Source organism: Canis aureus, chromosome 2 (assembly GCF_053574225.1).
Source record: "Canis aureus isolate CA01 chromosome 2, VMU_Caureus_v.1.0, whole genome shotgun sequence".
Lineage (NCBI taxonomy): Eukaryota > Metazoa > Chordata > Mammalia > Carnivora > Canidae > Canis > Canis aureus.
The window spans coordinates 24884934-24908308 of NC_135612.1; the positions used below are offsets into that span (position 1 = coordinate 24884934).

General features: G+C 36.1%; 1 protein-coding gene and 1 non-coding gene across 2 annotated transcripts; both read left to right on the top strand.

Moving 5' to 3' along the window:
- The first annotated feature begins 4 nt into the window (after positions 1 to 4).
- On the top strand, positions 5 to 22976 carry TMEM167A (transmembrane protein 167A). Its single transcript, XM_077866111.1, has 4 exons — positions 5 to 163; positions 9409 to 9518; positions 13911 to 13945; positions 18804 to 22976. The coding sequence occupies exons 1-4, from the start codon at positions 161 to 163 to the stop codon at positions 18872 to 18874; spliced, it is 219 nt and encodes a 72-aa protein (XP_077722237.1). The 5' UTR covers positions 5 to 160; the 3' UTR covers positions 18875 to 22976.
- Positions 11354 to 11488, top strand: LOC144304094 (small nucleolar RNA U109). The gene has a single exon (XR_013371073.1). It is a non-coding gene; the product is annotated as a small nucleolar RNA U109 (small nucleolar RNA).
- Positions 22977 to 23375: the final 399 nt, after the last annotated feature.

Sequence of the window (23375 nt, forward strand, 5' to 3'; positions counted from 1 at the left end):
CGGCGTCCGAGTGGCGCGGCTGTGGAGGACGTGCCGCGACAGGCCCAACCGGACAAGGGGCGGAGAGGAGGGGGGTGAGGGCCGGCGCGGGGCGGGGGCGCACGCCTCTTCCGCCCCGGGCCCGGAAGGGTGATGTGGCTGGGGCTCCGCCGGCCTCACTATGGTAAGACCGGGGGCTGGGGGGTCGCCGCCGAGCCTCGCGAAGGGGCCGCGGGCGCGAGCCAGGGCTGGTGGGAGGGCGGGGAGCCCCGTCCCTGGCCTGACCCCGCCGGGCTCGGAGGCGCTCAGGCCCGGGAGCCGTGTGGTGCCCCCGCGCCCGAGAGGCCCCGCGGTGGCAGGTGCCGGCGCCTCCCGCACGGCCCCCCTTTCTCATTTGTTTCGAGGAAACGCGCCGGTTGCCTTAACGCTGTGGTTTGCGTAAGACTCGGTGTGGGCCCTGACCCTGGGGAGGCGTGGAGGCCTCGAGATCGCGCTCGTCCCGGGCCTGGCGCAGGGGCTGCGTTGTGGCCCAGGAAACCCCGAGCTGCACACGCCTCCGCCCCAGTTTTGTCTGTCGAGTCGGGGACCACTCAGGCCCCCGGTCGGCGATCTTTGCTTGCAGAAGGGGTTTTCCTTCTAGGAACGTGCTGGTGGGGTCTGGCCTTCCCCGCCCAGGCTTAGGGGTGGGTGTATGATGTGTCACTGCAGATTCCATGGGTAGCTGGGGCCTCTTAGGAGAATTTAAAACGAGTCGTGAAAAGTCTTCAAAAGAAATGCATACATCTCCTCCAGGCAGGGGGGAAGAAAGAAAGAAAAAGAAAAAAAAAAAAAAAAAAGGCAAATGGTGCCCGGCCTCGAGGACAGAGGACAGATGCGGTGTCAGGAGTAGTGGAACCTCCCACGTTGTGTCTGAAGGCCCGGGGACACGCGAGCGGCCTCTACACCGGGTGAATCCACCACATCCACAGGCCGAATGTTGCACTGATGAGCATGTTTCTGGGGGAAGGATGCGGATCTTTTTTTTTAAAGATTTATTTATTTATTTATGAATGAATGATAGACATAAAGAGAGGCAGAGACACAGGCAGAAAGGAGAAGCAGGCTCCATGCAGGGAGCCCAACGTGAGACTCGATCCCGGGACTCCAGGATCGCTCCCTGGGCCAAAGACAGACGCTCAACCGCTGAGCCACCCAGGGATCCCCAAGGATGAGGATCTTTGATCACAGTATCGAAAGCAACCATGACCAACCCCGCCAGGAAAAAGCTCTTGTGAGGTGGGAGTTACCCAGCTTCTGTTTGTAGAAGTTCCCGCAGAACTCCATACCAACACTAAACACTTAGACATTTAATCGAAAACTCATCGTATCTTGCTTTCCCCCATCTGCTTTGGTTCTAGATGGGGCATAGAAAACTGCCTTTGCTGGAGAACTTTACCACTTAACAGAGGAAATGGGAGTCTGCTGGCAGGTTATGCCTTCCTTAGCCCAGAATATGCTCCAGCTCCTTTGCCTCCCTACCACACAATCGGATCAGTACACTTCCTCTCGGTAGTGTCATTAGCGGACTGTTATTTAACTTAGAGAATTGTGGTTCCTCTTTCAATTAAAAAAGAAGAAAGACTTATTCTTTTTTTTTTTTTTTTTTTTTTTTAAGGGTAGCCTCTTCCCAGAAATCCTTCCCTGCCCTTCTATTTTCTTCTGAGTCTCTTTTCATGTATACAACGATTCCAGGGTCCCTCCAAGCATAGCTCTTAACCACAAAAAAAACAGCAATACATTGTTGCGTATATTTCTTCCCTCTCTTGCTGGAGTTTTCTAAAGTACAGACCAGGTCTTTTAATGGCAACTAGAGAGACTTTACACATCTAAGGAAACAGAGTCATGTAAAAGATGCTCAGTGCCTTTAAGGACTTCATAGTCCACTGGGGGAGATTATTAAATCAGTAAATTCCATGTGTTGTCTGCTACAATAAAGAAAAACAACATGTGTAGTGGAAAGAGCTTTAAGAAATTAGGTGCAGGGATGCCTGGGTGGCTCAGTGGTTTAGCACCTGTCTTCAGCCCAAGGCGTGATCCTGGAGATTCAGGATCAAGTCCCACATCAGGGTCCCTGCTTGGAGCCTGCTTCTCCCTCTGCCTCTGCCTCTGTGTGTCTCATGAATAAATAAATAAAATCTTAAAAAAAAAAAAAATTCGGAGCACAACCAGTTCAGTCCAAATTTCTGGGCACTGATAGTTTTTAAAAGCTTCAAGTGATTCTTAAAGAACAGCCAGGCTTCATACCATTTGACTCCATATATTAAGAAGTTTGTCCCACTTATCAGTCTTGGTCGTTCCCGACTGCATGGTCGGAACACTTTTCTTCATAATAAGACTTGCACTTTGTCCTTTGGAATACTTGTGTCTTATCAAATTATCAAGAACATGTCAAGTATTTATTGCTTTTTGTAAATCCACTGCTTATCCTAGTTCTATATATGCTTTCTCCTATCAACTCTTTGATCCCCTTGTTGCTTTATATTTAGATCTCTGGTATCTATAAAATCGTTCTGAAACTAAGCCACAGAAACATAGCAAATGCATTATACGTACCATGACAATGAGATGAAAGTAAGTACAAATGACCACCTACGTTGCCAGTGGAGAACAGAACTGAGTTGCTTCTACTCTGGGCTACAGCTTTTCTCATAGCCTTGAAAGTTCTTAATTTTAAGTGGAAAGTGTAAGTAGAAAAGGTCTCTACATTTTTTAGACAAGACCAATAAGATCAAATGACTATTTCATCCAGCTCCTCCTTTTATAAGTAGAGGTGCAGATTTATTCAAGGCAAATTTATATACTGGATTATTTCCTAAATAATGCAAATGTTTAATGGCCACTGATACTGAGACAGGTTTTCAACATCAAAACATTAGGCAATCCTAGTTTTTTGGTTTCAAATTAAACCAAGATAATTTGCATATCAGGTATAATTTCAGTGCTCCCTTATAGTAAGCAACAAAGGTTGAACTTAGATGCTAATAACACCAAAAGAAAACGTCAATAATTCTGTGTGAATGGAAATAGTAAGTGACTTATCTTGGGCAAGTGGGGGTGGGGGGGTGTTTGCTGTTTGCACATTTATATACAGGTTTCATTTATCCCTGCATTTCCATGTTTCCCATATTAAAAGATAATAGTGATACGTATAAGTTTACAAGTAGAAACTAGTTAGAAAATGCTGGCCTGACCTAGATTTGTAAATGATAAAATGCTGACCCACTTTTGTAGTGCTGGGTAATTTTTATCACAATTAGGTCAGGAATATCATTTCTGGGTCTCCTTCCACCTCCAGAGAAGGATAAATGTGTAAAAGCAGTAAGTCTTAAAACGAGTAAAATTGTTACTATTTGGGGTTTTAAAAGTTATCTTTGGTATTAAATTCTTGTTTTAAAGTGAATTCCAGTTAAACTGGAGGAATTTAATATGTCAATTACTCCCTCATAAGAGGCAATCAACATTCCAAGCTCCCACACGGTGTTATATGCATAAGGAAGACCGTTCATCAATGGGTTAAGCAATTTGTTTTGATAATGCTAAAAATAAATAAGCTATGTGGAGTTCAAGTGATCCAAGACTAATGAAAATACTGTAGCCGTAGTCTTTTCTGTAGATTAAGTACAGTTAGCAACCAGTCACTGAGCACTTAAGACAACTGTTTTAGCATATAAATACATGTATTTCTGCGCCTTTCTCATTACTTCTCTGTGCCTATAATTATACTACTGGCATCTTTTCCCCTATTTTTCCCTCTATTCCTAATGCCTCTGATGGTTTCTTAAACTATTTTTATAAATCTTTAAACAAAACCTTACACTGAATTCTTGCCTTTATATCCAAACTTAATGAATATAGTTTTAACATTCAGATATGACTGAAAACAAGAAATTGTATCCTCATAGATAAAATGATAAATATTGAATCTGAAATAAATATTCCTAACTTTTAAAATTGACTTGAAAATAGTTTTTGAAAAGATGTGTTAACATCACAAGTAATTTTTTTGTTTTAGCACTAAGCTTTGCACCAACCAATCTCCATCTATTCACTGATAAGTTAGTTCATCTGCAGCAGTGGCCAGGTGAAAGTCTGAATTATTTTCATTATTTCAGATGGCCTAACAAATTGTGATTTACTTAAGAATGATTAAACAGAGTGATTTCTCAAGTATATTTCTTTTTTGTTTGAATGGTTTAATTTAGTACAGTGGCGTAATTATTTGAAGCATATCAGAAAGTCTGTGAGTAGGAGATGATAGGTCTTGAGCATGGAAGGATTAGTAAAAGGGTCCTTTGGAGAAAAATAGTTTAGGATCTCCATTACATTGTTTAGAAGAATTAACACTTTTGAGACTAACAGTTAAAAGGCAGGGCAAGTCTGCTATATTCCACAACCCCAGATGTCACCATTCTGATCATATTTGAGGTTGTGCTCCAGAGAGTATCACAGGCAGCCCCAAGTCTAGGGAATGAAAAGGAAGTGTCTGTTAGGTGTGGTAGACAGAATATCCTTCCCCACTAAAAACAAAAAACAAAACCCTGTAAATATGTCTCTTACTTGGCAAAAGAGATTGGATGTATGTGATTAAGAATTTTGGAATGGGGGGGCAGCCCGGGTGGCTCAGTGATTTAGCGCCGCCTTCAGCCCAGGGTGTGGTCCTGGGGTCCCAGGATTGAGTCCCATGTCTGGCTCCTTGCATGGAGCCTGCTTCTCCCTCTGCCTGAGTCTCTGCCTCCTTCCCTCTCTCTCTTTCTCTCTCTGTCTCACATGAATAAATAAATAAAATCTTTAAAAATTTTTTTCTTTTTTGGAATGGGGAGAGAAAACAATCACAGGTTCCCTTTAAGAGGGAGGCAGTGGGCTCATAGTCACAAAAGAAGTATCAAGGTCAGTGTGATGAGGAGTCACTAACCAAGGACTGCAGACAGCATCTAGAAACTGGAGATGGCAAGAAAACATTCTTTTCCTAGAGCCTCCAGAAGGAGTGAGTTGAATTATAATTCCTTAGTTGCAATGTGCATTATTTGATGTTTAATATTTAGCTAAATTTGTTTAAACTGGGCAGCATGCCATTGTATAACTCCCTGGCATTTCCCAACTGAAAAGTAGGTAAACTTTAGATTTGAGAATTTCTTGAGGTTCTGGAATTAGATGCCAACCAGCTAGCCTATTCGGTCAGGTCATCCACACCTCTTGAAGATGTATATCTCTTAACAAGTTAGGTGGAGTCAATACGTTCATTGTCCCATATGCAAGTACCTTGAATCTGGCTTCTTGGTAGAACTTTCTGTGAATTCCAGCTAGTGATACAAGAAGATTGAGATGCTGAGAGGGAATTAATTACCTGAGGCTTTTATTTTACCCTCCAGCCTGGGCCCTTCACATATAAACATCAGGGTATTTGTTTCTTCCATCTGCATTTTCCAAAATATCATTGACAAGTAAATATAAATGCAGTGCCATGTGTGACAATTTCTCTTGGATAGTTAACAAAATATTCAGCAGTGTAATCTGTCCTTTTTTTAATAGCATGCATTGTTAATTTAGAATTTTTGTTGTTAATTTGGAATTTAAGTATGCTCTTGAATTTGTTAAAATGTTCATTATTTGCAGTTGTTTCAAGTGCCTGTTCATTTAACATTTTTCAGTGACTTCTCTGAACTATTTTGTTTAATATGCACAAAGAATTGATAAAAACTTAAATAGAGAAGAATATTACAGTACAGTTTGATGGGTGCTATCCATCATATACACACGCACAACGATCCTGACTCTGCTTGTTGTGGCAAGTGGGGACAGGAAGACTTCACAGAAGAGGTGACTCTTATGTTGAAACATGATGGTTAGGCAGAAATAGATGGCCTGTGCAAAAACACAAGAGTAACTTGAAAAAGATTTCATGATCTGAAAAAAACTAAACACAGTAAATAAATTTTACTTCCTTTATCACCTTTTTTAATCATCTTTTCCTCTATTTTATAATAGAATAGGCTTTTTTTCTTAGCTTCTTCCTTTGTAATAACATTTTCCTATTGAAAATCTCCATTATTTTTCTACAAGAACAGGAACATCTGTTTCCTTTAAATCTGAGACAAAAATTTTCTATCAGAGGACAACGGATGCTAAGCATTAAAAGGAATGCTTAGGTAGGGTAAGCAGTAGTAGGCTAATGTCTTAAGTTTGAAACATTCTTGTTTGGTCAGAATAGGAGTACATCTAAAAGACTTTACCACCTAAGAATATTTGTTTAAATTTTCAAGTCTATAAACCCCAGAAACAAAGTTGTATGTATCATATATTACACACTTGTAAATGGTTTTCATCTATAAGTGGTTTCACACACGAATGTATATATACACACACCCCACTTCTGTAATAATAGGCATGTCTTTAAGTGCCTCTTAAAATTTTTTATTATATGAAAATTCAACATACAGAGGTAAGAGTATAGTGAAGCCTCATTCCTCGGCATTTCATCAACCCCACACCTCACACCATATACACCATATACAATGGATTATTTAGAAACCAATCCCAGACATCATATCATTTAAGCTTTTTTTTCCCCCCACTGGACATTCAGGGAAGGAAAAAGTACATATTGCAAAATTGTGAAATATAGATACTCCATTAAGAACATGATAAACCTACTTTACAAATTGATTTTCCAATCACTCTACCACATCAGTTCTTTGCTTAATACAATGTCTGCTCATTATTCCTTAAACATGCAAATTCCTTAAACATTCATATTTTCCATTCTTTTGTTTCTTCTGGAGCCTGCTCTCTATTTTGCCAATCTAATTGTGCCCTTTCTTGACTTAGTCCTTGCTTCTTGAAGCTTTTCCTGACTTCTTTTTTTTATGAAAACAGCTTTTTTTTTTTTTTTTTTTTTTTTTTTTTTGCCAGTATGGTTCAGCCACCACTTAGCATATGCTACAGGGAATTGCTATTTACTCTTTAAAATATATGTCCTGTTCTAACTTGATCATAATTGCTGTGTGCCTCAGTTGTCTCATATATAAAATAAAGGTATTAGTAACACCTTTCTCAAATATATGAGGATAGATTAAATAATCCAAAACAAACCTTTGGTGAATATCAGTTATTGTTGTTAGCTATAGACTTCTGAAAGGAAGGAATCCTGCTATGTACTTTTTTTAATCCTGTGTCTAGCCTCATGCTCTAGACAGTAGATACTAAATACATTGTTAGTTATGTTGGCTGGAAAGAAATCTGTGCCTTATATTTCAGGAGGTTGTTATCAAATACTCTATCAATATATACATGTTGAAAATGAGATCTTTGAAAGATAAACATTGTGAAATACTGTGTTTTCTATATAGAATTTCTCTTTAAGTTCATTTATTGATTTACTTCAGTTATAAAATTTGTATAACTTGCTTTCACAAACATAAAATTAAAATTCAATTCAATAAGAAACCAAGACATACTAAACTTTATCCTTTATATATCCAAGAAGAAATGATTTGCATACAAAACTATTAAAATAGTAATTACAAATAATTATCTTTTTCAGACTCTTAAGATACCACTTAGAAATTTTGAGAAATCCAGAAAATTTGAGAATTGGATTAAAAACCCTCCAGAGATAATCATTGCATTCTCCCCTCTCGTTTGCATAAAGGTTTACCCACCTGAAGATATGCTGATTGTGATATTTTGTGTGCAGTTTTCCCCACTGCTTAGCATTGTACATAAATATTTTTTGTCCTTAAGAATAGTGATAAATAACATGTATAATTTCTTAATGTTTTGAATAGTTTATAAAGATTTATCATAAAAATAAATAACAGCTTAAAAACTATTGACAGTTTGGTACAAGGTTAGTTCTTGTTTAAGGAATCTCCTAAGAATAACCATTCTTGATTCTGATTTATTTTTCCATATGAACTTCAAAATCGGTTGTGTATTTTGAAAATAACTGGTTAGTATTGAGTTCACTTTAAATTTATATGCTAGTTTTATGATGTTGCTTTCCAATGCTGGTATTCCACTCCATTCTACTTTTATGTTTTTTAGTACATTTAAAGATTTTGTCAGTTTTGTTCTTTAATGCCAGTGCTGCATTTCTTATTAAGCTTATTCCTAGGTATTTCAGCTTTTATTCTAGTTGCTATTACAAATAGACTTTTTTTTCCATTAGGTCTTTCAGCTGGTTGATAATGTAATTCTGAAGACTCTTGATTTAAATATTTAATTAGGTACCCAGCCACCTTACTCAGTTCCCTTATTGTCTATAACTATTATTCACTAGATTTTTTGGGCTTTTCAGGCGACATTTAATATTTGTAAGTAACAATTTGGCCTTTCTCAAAAATTTTTCATAGCTCTTATTCTTTGTCTAACCTCTGACAGTCACTATAGGAGGTCCTTCTGAGTTTACTAATAAGCATTTTGCTAGTTACTGTGTGAGATTGATTTACCTACCTTACGTAATAGAAACATTGTTCAAATTGTTTTATTTATTCAACCATTATTTATTGGTCTACTCTCTGATAGGTGAAAAGTCAGAAGCTGGGGTTCAGAGCCTGATAAGATATTATCCACTTTCAGGGATGAGTATTATAAAATGTGTAACAGTTTGTGTGGGAACTGGAGAAACGAGAGTTCAATGTGAGAAAAGGAGGTGGGGGGCCGATGGGTCCAAGGAGACTTTCTGGAAAAGATGATGCTTGAGCTGAATTCTGAATAGACTGAGTCCACCTCCATTTTACTTTGGGGAAATGATTTCCTGTGATTCCCGTGTTAAATTTTTTGAATAATTTCTAAAGAATCAGCACTGAAAGAGCAAGTGGTTTTCTTTCACCAAAATCTAATAGTTTAGGATTAGTCAATGCATGGAACATGATTGCTTAGATTGAAAGCATTCTTCTCCTAAAAAAAAATTTCAGAACTGAGAGAAACTTCAGGCAACAGTTAGTCCATATCCCCACTGCCCACCCAGTTTTATGGATGTGAGAGAGAGACTTAGGTTAATGATTCAGCTGAGGTCTTAAGGCCATGTATCTGCAGAGCTTGAAAAAACTATGTCCTGCCTAGTAGTCTAGGCTCCTAGAACATCTATATTAATCACAAATTGATTACGTTTTGGTGAGCTTTTTTTGGATTCATGTCATCTTTAGTAGTGTTTTCAAGTTCTTGAATTTAGAATTTTTGTTGCATCTTCTGCATTCCTTAGTCGAAAGAATGGAGAGGAAAGTACACTCTCGGAATACCTTATGATTTGGGATTTTAAGTGTTCTCAGACATGTTATTCTGTTTGCCTATAAGAGGAACAAAAGTATGATTTTTAATAGAAATTGTCTGGCATTTTTTTTACCTTTGCTGTTTTTCTTGCGATATTAATTTTTCTTTTTCTCTTTTTAGTCTGCCATTTTCAATTTTCAGAGTCTGTTGACTGTAATCTTGCTGCTTATATGTACCTGTGCTTATATCCGATCCTTGGCACCCAGCCTCCTGGACAGAAATAAAACTGGGTATGTTACTAATGATACCTAATCCCCCAAATTAGTTCCTATAGACATTGAGGATAAATTAGCATAGAAGTCATTAAATAATTTAATTCCTGTATATCACTTAGTTTTGTAATAACTTTTTACACTTTCTCCCCTAGTTTTTAAAAACTAAAAACTTTTGTTCACAGTATCTTAATAAATTTTTTTGTTGTTGTTTTGTTTTGTTTTTAAATTTTATTTATTTATTCATCAGAGATAGAGAGAGGCAGAGACACAGGCAGAGGGAGAAGCAGGCTCTATTCAGGGAGCCCCATGTGGGACTCGATCCGGGACCCCAGGATCACACCCTTGAGCCAAAGGCAGATGCTCAACTGCTGAGGCACCCAGGCTTTCCAATAAATTTTTATTTATTAAAATATCAGAAGTGACCTGAAATGTGTTAGACTGAGAGGGATAGGGAGAAGTATATTTAAAGACATGGCAGGTTTTTTTATGGGATTAGAAATAACAGTTTAGTACCATCAAAGACCATATTGGGCCTTATTTTTTAGTGAAATAATTAGTAAAGTTGGTTATCTTGTTTTTTGAAGCATAAAAGAGTTTGCAAGCACTGTGTCCATTCGACTATAATGTGGCCATTCTCTGTCCAGTCCAAGACTGCTCTAATCATATGGGCTCCCTGTTACTATTAGAAAGCAAACATATGGAGAAATTTAGCTTACTTAAAGCCATAATAAAAATTAAGTCTTGGGCTTGCCACATCCCTTTTATTTTATGTTCACATCCTGAAAAAATTTGAGCTCAATATGATACCACACAGAATTAAAATTTTTAAAGTGCCATCTTCATAAAACAGAAATACATATTGATTTCAACCACAAGGAAAGGTATATTAAAAAAAAAAAAACAGACCATGTGGTGGAAGCTATGTAAACTTTCTTTGCCTTGCATATTTATTAATTTCTATGGAAAAGTGTCTTAATCCTTTCTTGATAAAAGCCTATACCTCCTCAATCGTTTTAAGAAATAAAAGAATGAAAAAATACTTCACATAGGAATAATTATCTCCAAAACCTGTATCAGGCCAAATTAGGATCCTACAAGGTCAATTTCTATTCCACTAATGAAAATATACAAGAGGCAAGGTGATAACCATGAGAGTAATAATTTCTGCTTCACTTTCCTTCATCTCCATTCTATCTTTGAGGACATAATTAGCATTTATTCAAACATTCTGTTATCTGAATCACTTGGCTTTTGTTACCATTTTCCCTTTTTATTTCCTAGGGTTATTAAACATGTATAAAGGAGTAAATAGAACCTCTAACCAATTTTGAATATTACAAACTGATAATCCTGTTCTAGTAAATTGATCATCTGTTGCTATTGGCCTGAGGGATTTTATTTAACCTACTGATGGTATTTGTCCATCAGTTTTTATGACAATGCCCCTCTTCCTTTGTAGATGATGACTTTTCATCACAAGTTTTTCTCTGAAGTCCTCCTGCACTTAGTCTTCCACTCAGTTGCTTTGTCCTCCTTTGAAATTATATAGTACTTTGTCCCTTTGTTGAAGTTACATAATCTTATTTGTTGCTTAGAAAGCAACAAATAAAGCCTTTCTCCCCAACTAAGTGGTTTTATGTCTTCCTTTCCTTCTGCAACCCCTGACTATTGACTTAGAGCATATGGTAGAAACCAGTAGGCATTCTCATTGATCTGTTGTTTGGTATTATAATATAATGCATAACATCCACCTAAATAAGATGTTTAATGGTTTATTTCATTAAGCAAAAATCACATAGTAGCAAAATAGAATATTTCTGCTTTTCTGATGCTGTTAGGAAGAAAGTAGACTGCATGTGGAAAAGTCTGCTCCTCATTCTTTGGGGAGCAAGAATACATCCATTACATGCTACATTAAAAAAGGAGTTCTCAGGGCTACCAGCCTTACAGTAGAGGTTGAGTAGTAGTATATTTCTCCTACATATAAAAGCAAAGAAATAGCATACCTATTTTTATATTTAAAGCATATGCTGAGGAGCACCTTGATGGCTCAGTCGGTTGAGCATCTGCCTTTGCTCAGGGTCCTAGGATCAAACCCCACATCTAACTCCTTGCTCAGAGGGCAGCCTGCTTCTCCCTCTCTTCCCCACTTGTGCTCTCTCTCGCTATCTCTGTCATTATCGGTCTCTCTCAATTAAATAAAATCTAAAAAAACAAAAACATATTAATACAGTCAACTGTTTAAAGGCTTTTCTTAAAACTTTGTTTCTATAGAAATGTTAGGCCCCATTTTATTTTGACTTGTGTATAAGAAATATTTTCTCTGGGAGAAATTCTCAACAGGCCATTGTCCTTCTCTGTTACATGTATGTTTTTACGAGATTCAAAATAAACTTGTTATACTGAGTATGAGATATCTAGACTAGATAAAACAGATTCTTGTTGATTTCATTCTTGAAAATAACATTTTTTTTGCTGCTTCAAATAATATAAAACTAAAAAGCAGCAATAAACAATTGCCACTTTGCCTCATTTCCTATTATTATAGACCTGATAGTCTATAATAAGAAATAGCTAATCAAATAAGTTGATGAGCTTTATCGGTAGATATATTTATTGGCTTATAAACCATGGAAACCCAAGCAGCATAAGTTCCTGTGTTTTGATAAATAGCATTTGGCATATTATAGAAATATGTCTAGGTAGGGAAATATATGGGAAAGGCCAAAGTGGTATTGATAAATCTGTAAGTTGCCTGAGTTAGGAAATCTTTTTCATTTATGTAGTTTTTAATGTATGTTAAAACAATTTCCCAGTGATGCTTTGAGTTATTTCAAACCTGAAATGACCCTAATTGTGATAATATGGTTTTAGATTATGTTCTGTGAGACTCCAGGCTTCCTGTACAGGAGCTTTGGGTGTCCTGCCTCTGAATCCTTTATCCAGAGTAGCTTTAAATCAATAATGAATGTTATAATCAATAGGTTTTTAGAATCAAGGATCCGTGGCATTGCAGATGACTAACTGCCTTCCACTTTTTGATGACATGTAAGCCAGTTTTAAGTGATACCTGAAATTACTATCATATGTGCCATTAACCTATTTATTACTGAACATGGCATATGTTAGTTACTCTTCTGAAGACTTTCTGTGTAATAACTCATTGAATCCTTATAACAAGCCTATGAGGGTGAGTCCTATTGAAGAGAAAATAACTTGCTCATAGTTATGCAACCAGTTAAGTAGGATTAAATTTAGGCACAATCTGGTCCTTATATTATCCTTCTTATTTTCAAGAGTATATTTGAATTTTGTCCTTTTATTCCTATAGTAAAATTGTTGCACTTGTCAGAATGGCCATCCTTCAAAATAAACTTGTATTTTTCCCATTTCATGTCATCTGAACTAAGAAACTTTTTGCTTTGAGGTCAGAAAGTTATACTTCAGAGGAGTAATGTATATGGAACTTGAACCAGTAATTTCTTTCAGTGCTAACCACTCAGATATAATTATTCATCAGCTAGCCATCTCTTACGTAAAAAAAAAAAAAAAAAGAATATAAATTTCTCTGGAATTTAAGTATTTCAATTTTGTTACACCAATTCTAACTTACTATAATAAGTTCTGCTGATTTATCTTGATTTGTAGCCATGTATAACACCATTTATAATTCTCTTGTCAGAGCAACAAAATGGCCGTCTACAATCTTTTTATATCTTTTAGCTATCTATATTCATTGAATGACTCCATTGGTTTTCTTTTAAAGCTGGTATTTTTTTTAAAAAACTGGTACTTTTTATATATCTTAAGTGAAATATGTGTACAATTTGTATTTAATTCATAGTATATTCATTCATAGAATTGAAATGAACATCACTCTATTTCTTATTTCCAGAATGTATGTGTTTTAAATGCCATATTTAGTTAACTCATGCACAGTGTCCCTCAACTAGGATTTTGTACTTATATTGAAAACATGGGCACATATTTTTATATCGTCCTTTATTGCATGACAATTATGTAAATCCTGTCATTGGAGTTCATGGTTATAAATCGTTTAAATACAGAACTGCATTCTGTGAAAAGTAATTTCTTTAGTGTGAGAGTTGTATATCTTGTGTCAAAATCACCCCAAACCAACTGTGTTCATTTATCATTTTCTCAAAAATAATGTTTATGTAAATTGGCATATGCATTTTTTACTTTTGAAAATAAAGTACTTGAAGTTCACTGTGTCCTACTTTCCTACATAAATGGTAGCTCAATATCAAATAAATTTCAGTTTTGAAATATCAAGTATCAGAAAGAAAATGCCAGTTTGTAATGAATGCTCTATAGGATACTGAGAGAATGATAACACTGTTCCCAGTAATCAGTAGCTACTTTTTCCTTTTTTATCCTATGCAGATTGTTGGGTATATTTTGGAAGTGCGCCAGAATTGGTAAGTTTTTGCTTATAATCTCCCCATCTTCAGCTATAAATTGTTGGCAATTTACTTAAGCCATATTCATACAAATCAAATGTCAGTGTTAAACTGCAGGCCTTTTTGCACATTTTTGCTAAAGTTTATGGAATTCCCCCAAACTCTTTTCCTTGTGCTATTTAAAACTAGACATGATGGATACCTCATAATACTTAAGTAGCAGGAAGATGGAGAATACAAGAAAAATCTAATTCAGATATCCAATACTATGCATTCCAGGTGTTGAGATTTCAGACAGATGTGTATAGTTTTTATACACACATGCTGATAGTATAGAGTATGCTGCTCTGTATACTGTGTACTATTTTGATAACTAAGGATAAATTTCCTATCTGATGAAAGACTTCTAAGCAACGATTTAAACGTATTCATTTTATTGCCCTATGCTAAGTCCAAGAATGTTGTCTTTTAGAAAGCATTAAATGTTTGACCTGTCAAACACATGTGGTCATAGCTGAGTTTTGTTCTAATTGATCAAAGTTAAATGTGATTATTTTCTAAGTGTCATCATGTGTTTGTTTAAATAATAATTATTCTTATTCCCATCCCTATATGTATATAACATTTAGCACAGTGCCAAGCTCATAGTACACTCTCAAGTGCTTGGCAGGTGAATGAATTAAAATGTACTTTACTGATGTAATTCACCAGTAATCTCTAATAATAGATCAGACCCTTTTTAACATAGCTAGTTCAAAAAAAACATTTTAGAGCATTTGTGCTTATTCCACTTGGACAGAACAAAAGATTATTACCTCTCTTTGGAATTACTTCTATGAATTCCTCAAAAAAAAAGTTTAATTTTAGTACTCTTCCAATATTTAATACATATGTAACTATTTTTTCTTTTATAAAGTAAAGAGACTTTGATTAAAAAGAAAAATTTTACTGCATTTGACAGTCTACTTAGCTAGTCTAACAATAGCCTTAATTACCCCAAAGAATCACTTTAAATAAGAGGGGGAATTTAGGGGCCATGTCCCTTAGGTAACTTCCATTTAGAGAATTATGTTTTACTTTTGGTTTCATTTCTCAGAGATGTGGAAATATTAGAAGATGGTCCATAACAGGAAAAAAATTGATTAAAGATTAAAAACTACAAGCTAAAGTTTTGTGACATTTAGAAATTTTTGTAAATAAATGTATTTTAGAAATAGTTTGTTAGCCATTGAAATAATTAATTATAAGAGAGCAAGTTTTCTTCCCTTGAGCTTTTGGTGACAAACAAGACCCATTAACAGTGGAAGTTTTGAGTGTCATACCAAATCATGTAGAAGTCCTTTTAAAATCTGTTATGATGAGATTATAGGATTCATTGGCCTTTTAGGTGTTTTGCTATAGAAAATGAAAGTGTAGTATGGAGTTTCAGAGAAAAGTATCTCTTTCAAGGCCTTGAGAATTCACTATACTTTTAGCATAACTGTCCTTCCTTAGTGTTTTTGCCATACTTTATTATTTCTTGGGGTGATAGACAAGTGAATCTTTCTTTTATAGAGAAGATCATTGACTTTAGGTAGCTAAGGCACAAGTGTGGCCTAGATAAGTGGTTATCAATCAGGACATTTAACAGTAATTGGAGACATTTTGTTTGTTAGAACGAGACTTGGGGAATATATACTGAGTACAGGTCACAGATGCTGCTAAATAAGCTACAGTGCACACAACAGCCCCTCACATTGAATTAGCCCAAAATGTCAGTAGTGCCAGAGTTGAAAGGGCCCAGCCTAGATTTACAGAGATTTGTGGTACAGACTTAACTGACATCCAGTCATGCTCAACAGCTGCAAAGCCTGAAATAACAATAGAAATCTAAACCACTTTGAAAATAATCAAGAAGGGAGAGATAGAAAGAAGAGCACCCTTGATGGCTAATTCAGATAGCTAGTAGTAAATGTAAATATATGTAAACCAAACTGCTTGTTTCAAAGCCAAGTCACCCAGAAAATGAAATAATGTCAAGGAACAGAGTGCAAAGAATAACTCAGGTAAACTGCAAAGAGAGAACATAATGGAAGAACAAGACAGTTCTAATAAGTGATATTCTCTGTATCAGAGTAATACTTAATATTCATTGCTAAAAATATAAAAATGGAGTTAGGCAGTGGAGTTTTCACCTTAATATTATGAAGTTGCTAATTCATAAATACAAGATACTTGAATTAAGGGATTTTAAATGTGGGATGCCTGAGTGGCTCAGCAGTTGAGCATCTGTCTTTGGCTCAGGACGTGATCCCAGAGTCCCGGGATTGAGTCCCATATGGGGCTCCCTGCATGAAGCCTGCTTCTCCCTCTGCCTATGTCTGTGCCTTTCCCTCTCTGTGCTTCTCATTAATGAATAAATAAATAAATCTTTAAAAAGGGGGAGGGGGGTTAAATGTTAAGATATTTTTAAATCCATTTTATGTAATTGGAGAATTATATACAGCTTTATTCAGTAGCCAACCCAGATGACCTTTTCACAATTGTTCATGAAAAGTATAGCCAAAAATTTAAGGCATCTGGTCTGTAGTTCTCTTAATGATTTCCTGTAGTATCATCTATTTTTATGTCTCATTATAAACTGTGCCTTTCTTTTTGCCTGGTCAGTTATTATTTTCATTTTTTCTCTTAACTGTATGAATACCATAGGTTAAATGGTTCACTTAAAGTATTCCTTCTTGCCAATTATGTGAAAGCATTAGCTTTTCATTTTCACAAAATGGCTCAGAAAACGTTGATGCTGATATGCTGCTTTCTCAGCCACACACTCCTCTCTTATCTTGACACAGAATGTATCCACCAAGAAAGGATGCATCTTTAATAGGAAAAGGCCCAGCCAAATCATCTTATCATGTTACACATCACATTACAGCAACTGTTTCACATTCACTTGAACAGACCTAAGACCAGACAAGAAGTAACATTCTTACTCAAGTTCAACCAAAGATGTTTAGTTCTACCACATGGCAATCTCTTTTAAGAAAATTAAAAACAGGAAAATGAAACCCATATGTAAATTATGGGATTCTAAGTTGGAAGATGAGGAAGAGAAGAACTTCCTCAAAACTTAATTTCCAGCAGATGGAAAATTTAGGGCAATATTAATTTCTTTTAGGTGTTTAATAAGACTACTTTAGACAATTAGAGTATCTAGTCCTAATTAGATTGACTGGGTTGTTTATGAAATCCACCTGAAAATTATGTCTGAATGGTTTGATTTTGTTTGATAACTTAGGTTGTTACCCAAAAGAATTAACATTGATTAAAAATGATGACCCAAGTTACTTTTTAGTTTAAAAAGATTTTTGCCAGCTGAGATAGTGGCATTGTGAGAATGTTTTTGTCTCACTTTTTAGATTTTCCTTTAGATAGAAAGTAGCCCGATGTCTATGGACTGAAAACACTTTAAGAAAAACAGCAAATGCTTCTTTTACTTGTATGTGTGTAGTATCATCTATGAATATTGTCATTGAGCAGACACAGAGGTAAAATTGATAACAGGATGACTGTGAGCTCTTTGAGGAAGCTCTGAAAATAAAAATGCCCTTGAGGATTTTAGTTGATGATGGTGGTCAAGATTGACATTTTCCAGAGATAGTTAACTAAACTTAAACTTCCCAAATGAAATAGTTCCTTGCCAAAGGAACTTAGTTACTGGATGAGAGCTGATTTTAAACATCATAGAAAAATACAAATGAGGGTAGTATTAACAGTCTCTACTACAGGACGCCACATATATGCCTATGCTTATTTCTAGAGGTAGCACATCACTCCCTCTTCTTCCTTTTTCCTCTCTTAAGCACCCCCAGAGTTTTACATGGTACTTTGTGGAATTGTACAGCCCTTAATTAATGAAAAACAGGAAAAGAACAAGATGAGTTTGGGACAACTCACAATCACAGGATCTCTGTCTGTTTGCAAGACAGTTTCACAGGCCAGCTCTGTTCTGCTTCATGCAAAGGAAAGTCTCCAAGTAAAAACACTTTTTAAACACATGTGAAAATTGACTCATAAAATTAGTTGTTCAAAGTTCTACATTTCTAACCCAAGAGTAATCATAAAGTTTTTCTTTAAATTCCAGTTAGCTAACATACAGTGTAATGCTAGTTTCAGACATATAATATAGTGATTCAGCACTTCCATATATCATGTGGCATTTATCACAAGGGCTCCTCCTTAATAACCCCCATCACCTGTTTCACCCATCCCTCCACCCACCTCCCCTCTGGTGACCATCAGCTTGTTCTCTATAGTTAAGAGTCTTTTTCTTAGTTTGTAGTTTATGTCCATTTTTTAAATGAAGTTTTATTGGTCATTCTCTGTTTATGTTCATCCATGAATGCTTGCTTATTTATCCCTGTTTAAGTGTCATGAATTGGTACCACTGAGGGAAAAAATTATGGCTAAAAATTCTATGTTGCATTTCTTTTTATGCATAGAAATTTCCGTTTTTAACAAGAAAAAATAAGCAATTGCGGGGGGGTCCTTAATTCAATTATTTGAGATCATTTATCTTGGATCTGTGTCCTACATTCTGTGTTACATTTTCAGTATCTGGGTTTGTGCAGTGGCGCAGCAATGGTGTGTCAGGGATTTTCTAAACACATGAAAAAGAGGTAGTCTTAGAAATAAATCAGCATAAGTTTGCTCATTCTGTATTGTACTTGCTTTTATGTTGCATCTAGTTCTTATTTGGCCCATCCCCCCAAATGTATGGGCCTCCGTGGTAGGAGCTTTATCTTGAGTCCTATGTCTCCCTCTCCCTTAGTAATAACCTTATCTTATCCATGTTAACTACTCAGTTAATAAACATGAATATCTCCCGTTTTTTCAATAGGTGAACGGAAGAGTCCTTATGTTGCAGTGTGCTGTATAGTGATGGCCTTCAGCATCCTCTTCATGCAGTAGCTTGGAAAAATATCAGAATTTAATTGCCATCGGATTTCAGTATGAAAAAAGGACTTATCTACAGAAAATAATGGAATGAATGGTTAACCCTTTTATCTCTGAACATTGAATGAGATAAATTTCCAGCTGCTCTCCTCTATTTTCGTTATTGGACCAATGTTCTATATAAATAGGATGTAACCGTTTAATACTCAGAGTTTAATATGTCTGTAACAATCAACCTCAGTACTGTAACTACAATATTACATTCTGCAATGTTATTCTTTTATGTCAGATACCAGTTCTTAGTGTGGTATCTCCAAGGCGCATAATAGAAAACAAAATTAGTAAATTACCCAAGTTTCTTTCACTGTGATTTGGGAATGATAAATCCTTGTAGAATGAGACATTTTTCTGAACTAGCTTTTTTACTGGGGAAAAAAAAAGTTCAATTTGTGTTGGTAAGGATTGCATTCATATTTAACAATGCTTGCTTTTCCTCCAGCCACACCAGACCATTAACAGTACCTCTAAGCAAACTATAGTTTGTCACAGGTGTTTCAGCTATTTGAAACAAGCCTATGCAGTTTTAAGGAGGAAGATAAATGAGATGTGACTTAAGAGTAGTACCAGGAGAATGTTTGTATTTAGCATAAAAAGAGTTTAGAATAGCTTACTGGTATAGTAGCCTCTAAAACTCTAGATGAGTATGGAGAAATATTTTAAGCATAAATTTGATCAGCTGTCATTCTCTGAATAAGACTACATTCTTAGAGTGAAAATAGCAAAATAGAGCAATTACAGAATGATAATGCTATTTGTGTTCATTCTTTTTAGTGTCAGGTCTTTTATCTTAATTGCCCCGAACAAAAACTGTATTTTATTTGTTTGTTTTTGAATACAGCACTTTAAATCTAGTTTACTTTTGTATGTGTCAATTTGAACTAGAACTCAGTAGGTGGTGTTAAACAGTTTTCAAATGTACCTTTTCATATTCCTTGGCATAAATGTCTTTGAGTTTTGATAACAAAGACTTTCAACAATTTTCATCAAAGCAAGAGAAACATTTGGAATGTGACTTATAAACTTTGCAATAGAGCAGTTAATTTACTATTTCTTAAGGTTCAACAAAATTGTTAGAATTTCACAGCTTAGAAGAACTTAAAAATTGCCCATCATAGACAGTACTAATCTGATATTGTCCTCAGCTGTTAATACCTTTTCTTTTTTTAAGAAAAGAAAATTATTTAATTATTTTAAAATGAGTCTGCCAGTAGCTCTTTCTGTAGAAACAAAGTCTGGAACTAAAAGCCATATATTTTTAAAGACCACTTTAAACTACTTGAAAAGAATTCTAGGAAACATGTAAGAAAAGCTTGTTATGCATTGCCTGCTTTTCTCAGAAAAGATAAAAACTGCTGTAGGCTATCAGTATATTTGTTTATTTTACATTTTTGGCATATCTCCCTGGCTAATAGATCCTAGAGGATCTTGTATATTTTGCTTTAGACAAAGAATCAGGTTATGATCATTGTGTCTGAACTATCTTTTGGGCTTTGCATTAGGTCAAGAATTTTCAGGGTATCCTAAAAATAGGACTCTTATCAGCATATACGTGCAGAGTAAGTCACCTTTCTGGGTCTGGTTTCTGAGTGGCCATCTGTTGTCCAACTCTGCTTGCTGCCAACTAGACTTTCCAAAAGATTTGTCAACTAGTTTTTTATATGTTAACACAAATCTAATTATTGAATAAAGAGAAGCATATTCTGAGTAATCAGTTGTAGGGCATTTCTTTAATTTTGGCATTTTGGAGAAAGTAGGTAGAATGTGGAGGAAGAAATAATTTCTTTCAAAAATTTGTGGTAACGTATAAAAAATTTTGCTGTGTGTAGATGCTCAACAGAGTGGGAGGCAGCTTATTTCTGCCCCCAGACATTGTGACCTTTTGAAACACCAGCTCTTTGGGAGGTAGAGGAAAGACACAGGATTCTATGAAGAAAAGCAATTAGCATTTTCTTTAATGTATTTCTATCAAAGAGCTACTGCTGAATCCTGTTCTCTAACCCAAAGGGCAGCGTAGGTAGTTTCAGGCCCACAGAATATTCAGATATTCCTGTTGTGGTCTTGGTGGGGTGACAGGATGCAGAAGAGGATTGAGGGTCAATTTGGCATCAGATGGACTGCCTCTGTCACATAGTCTTACCGCAGGGCTGGATGGGATGGATGGTGGGCACTGAAGTCCACAGCTTTTGCAAGGTTTGAATCCTCTGCCTAACCTCTTTCCTGGCTCCATTAGCTTTTTATTTGTCTCTCCTAGAAATTGTTTTATGCTGATACTTAGTTCCTGATTGGCCTCAGCTATGTCCATGGTAGGAGCTAGTCTTCTTTCTAGGCGGTCTTAAAAAATAGTCCATCAAAACACCATTTGGTCTGTTGAATTCCCTCTATGGCTTAAAAAAATTTGGATTCAAGGCCAGTATCTTGTAAATGCCTGTGCTCCTGTGTCAGGCACTTTCCATGTTCAAATTCAAAATAGCCCTTTCACACTAGGGATAATAGTAGTATCTAATTTGTAACAGATTCCTTCATCTTAGTAATATGCAAATCAATCTAGTTTTATCTTAGTACCTAGAAGAGGTCAGAATGCAGTGACTCCTCCAGGTGTACAAAGAAAAAAAACAAATCTCTACCTAGCTTTGTGGGAAAGACCTAACATTTGTAAATAGAATGTATACATTTCACCATTCTTTCAAGCAGCATTATGGAGTACAGACCGTACATTATCACTGAAGACAGAAAAACAAGTACATAATTTCTTCCACCCAGTAGTTGGATGAGGATGTGGCTCCACAGTGCAATGGATGAGAGAGATGAAGTTATTTATACAAGTGCAATATGATAATGTTTATTATTGGAATGTTATTATTGAAATATGCCAGGACTCTAGAAGAAAATGAGGGTGACAACTTAGAGATAAGAATTTCCTTCCAGAGAAGCAGTGCTTACACTGAATTTAAGAGCAGTATGCAGAAGCACCAGTGGTATATTTTTATGAACTATTAGTACCTAGCTTGTTGTGCCCTTGGGGAGGAGTATTAAGACATAAGCCTAAAAAGGTGGACTGAGGTTAGATCCTAAAGGGTCTTGTATTTTTTCTCACTATTATTACCTACCTCAAAATTGGAGTTGAATATATGTTCCCTCCTGCCTAACCAAAAAAAAAAAAAAAAAAAAAACCTTGGAAAAAAATCTTTGGTATATGTGCAAACAAGTTTAAATATATCCATGCCAACCTTACTTTGGACCAGGAATACAATAGTATACTCTCCAGAGACCCACCTGCATAGTACATAAAGCCAAGGTAACATTAGGTCAAGTATTTTTAGGAACTTTCAATAACTCATACTTCATCAATGACAAAAGCACCCATGATGCTTTTTTTGTTGTTGTTTTTTAAGATTTTATTTATTTGAGAGAAAGAGCACGAGTAGAGCGGAGGGATACAGAGAGGGAGAAGCAGAGCAGGGAGCCCGACGTGGGACTCAATCCCAGGATCATGACCTGAGCTGAAGGCAGACACTCAACCAACTGAGCCACCCAGGTGACCAGCAGCCATGATTCTTAATGCACACATCTGCACAAAAAGTGGAGGTGGTTGCACTGTCTACATTTCCAGAGCACAAAAAAGATTTCTTATAAGCAAGGACTTGTATTCTCTTCAAAGCCTTTGGGAAGTTACTAGATCATAGGAAGCTAAAAAGAATTGAAGATTCTTAGGGACCACTTTTAACTTTCTTTGATGTCAGGAAATAGCAGATGTTCAAAATATAAGTAACAGTAATATCAGCATTGTGAATAAATAATATAGCCCTGTTAGTCCCAATCAGCAAGTTACTACTGGCATCCAAAAATAGCTTCATGGTTATGTCAGTTATACACTGCCTTCTGTGGTTTCTTTTACTTTGCCCTACAGTAGTCCCAAAATAATCTGAAATGCAGCTCTGACATCAAAAAATAAAGGAGGTGGAAATATATTCCCTGTGATTTTAAGAGAACAGAATCATCCTACTCTGGTTAGCGAACATGTTTCTGGTGTGTAATAAAAATGAAAACGAACTCCCAAGAGCCTCCCAATTTTGTCTTACTGTCAGATGAGTGAGAACGGTTTTAAGAGGTTAAAATTTTGAAATTGGCAGCTTTTGAGTAAGATGGGAAAAGAGAAATGTTTCTGTTCATTTTACCTGCATTTTAATTCATGGCTGGTCAAGATTCTTTGAGGGGGAGGTTGTTTTGCATCTTAAAGCTAAAGATGACTAAGATTTCATTTCAGAGAACTAAATGACTTGCTTTAGATAAGTCTTTAAACCCCCCCCCATTCATTAGAAATTGAATTCTGAATGAAAATGACGGTATTAATTGTTAACACTTCCTTTAACCTTGTCTTCCATTAAGAGCCTTCTGATATCAAACACTTGGTCCAAGATCTGTCTGTGAGCAGTGTCCACCAATTATTCAGTCTATT

Excerpts from the sequence above, each read along its gene's own strand:
- TMEM167A (XM_077866111.1), top strand. Across the intron at positions 9,519-13,910 it reads CTGGACAGAAATAAAACTGG|ATTGTTGGGTATATTTTGGA; the intron begins GTATGTTACTAA and ends TATCCTATGCAG. Across the intron at positions 13,946-18,803 it reads TTGGAAGTGCGCCAGAATTG|GTGAACGGAAGAGTCCTTAT; the intron begins GTAAGTTTTTGC and ends TTTTTTCAATAG.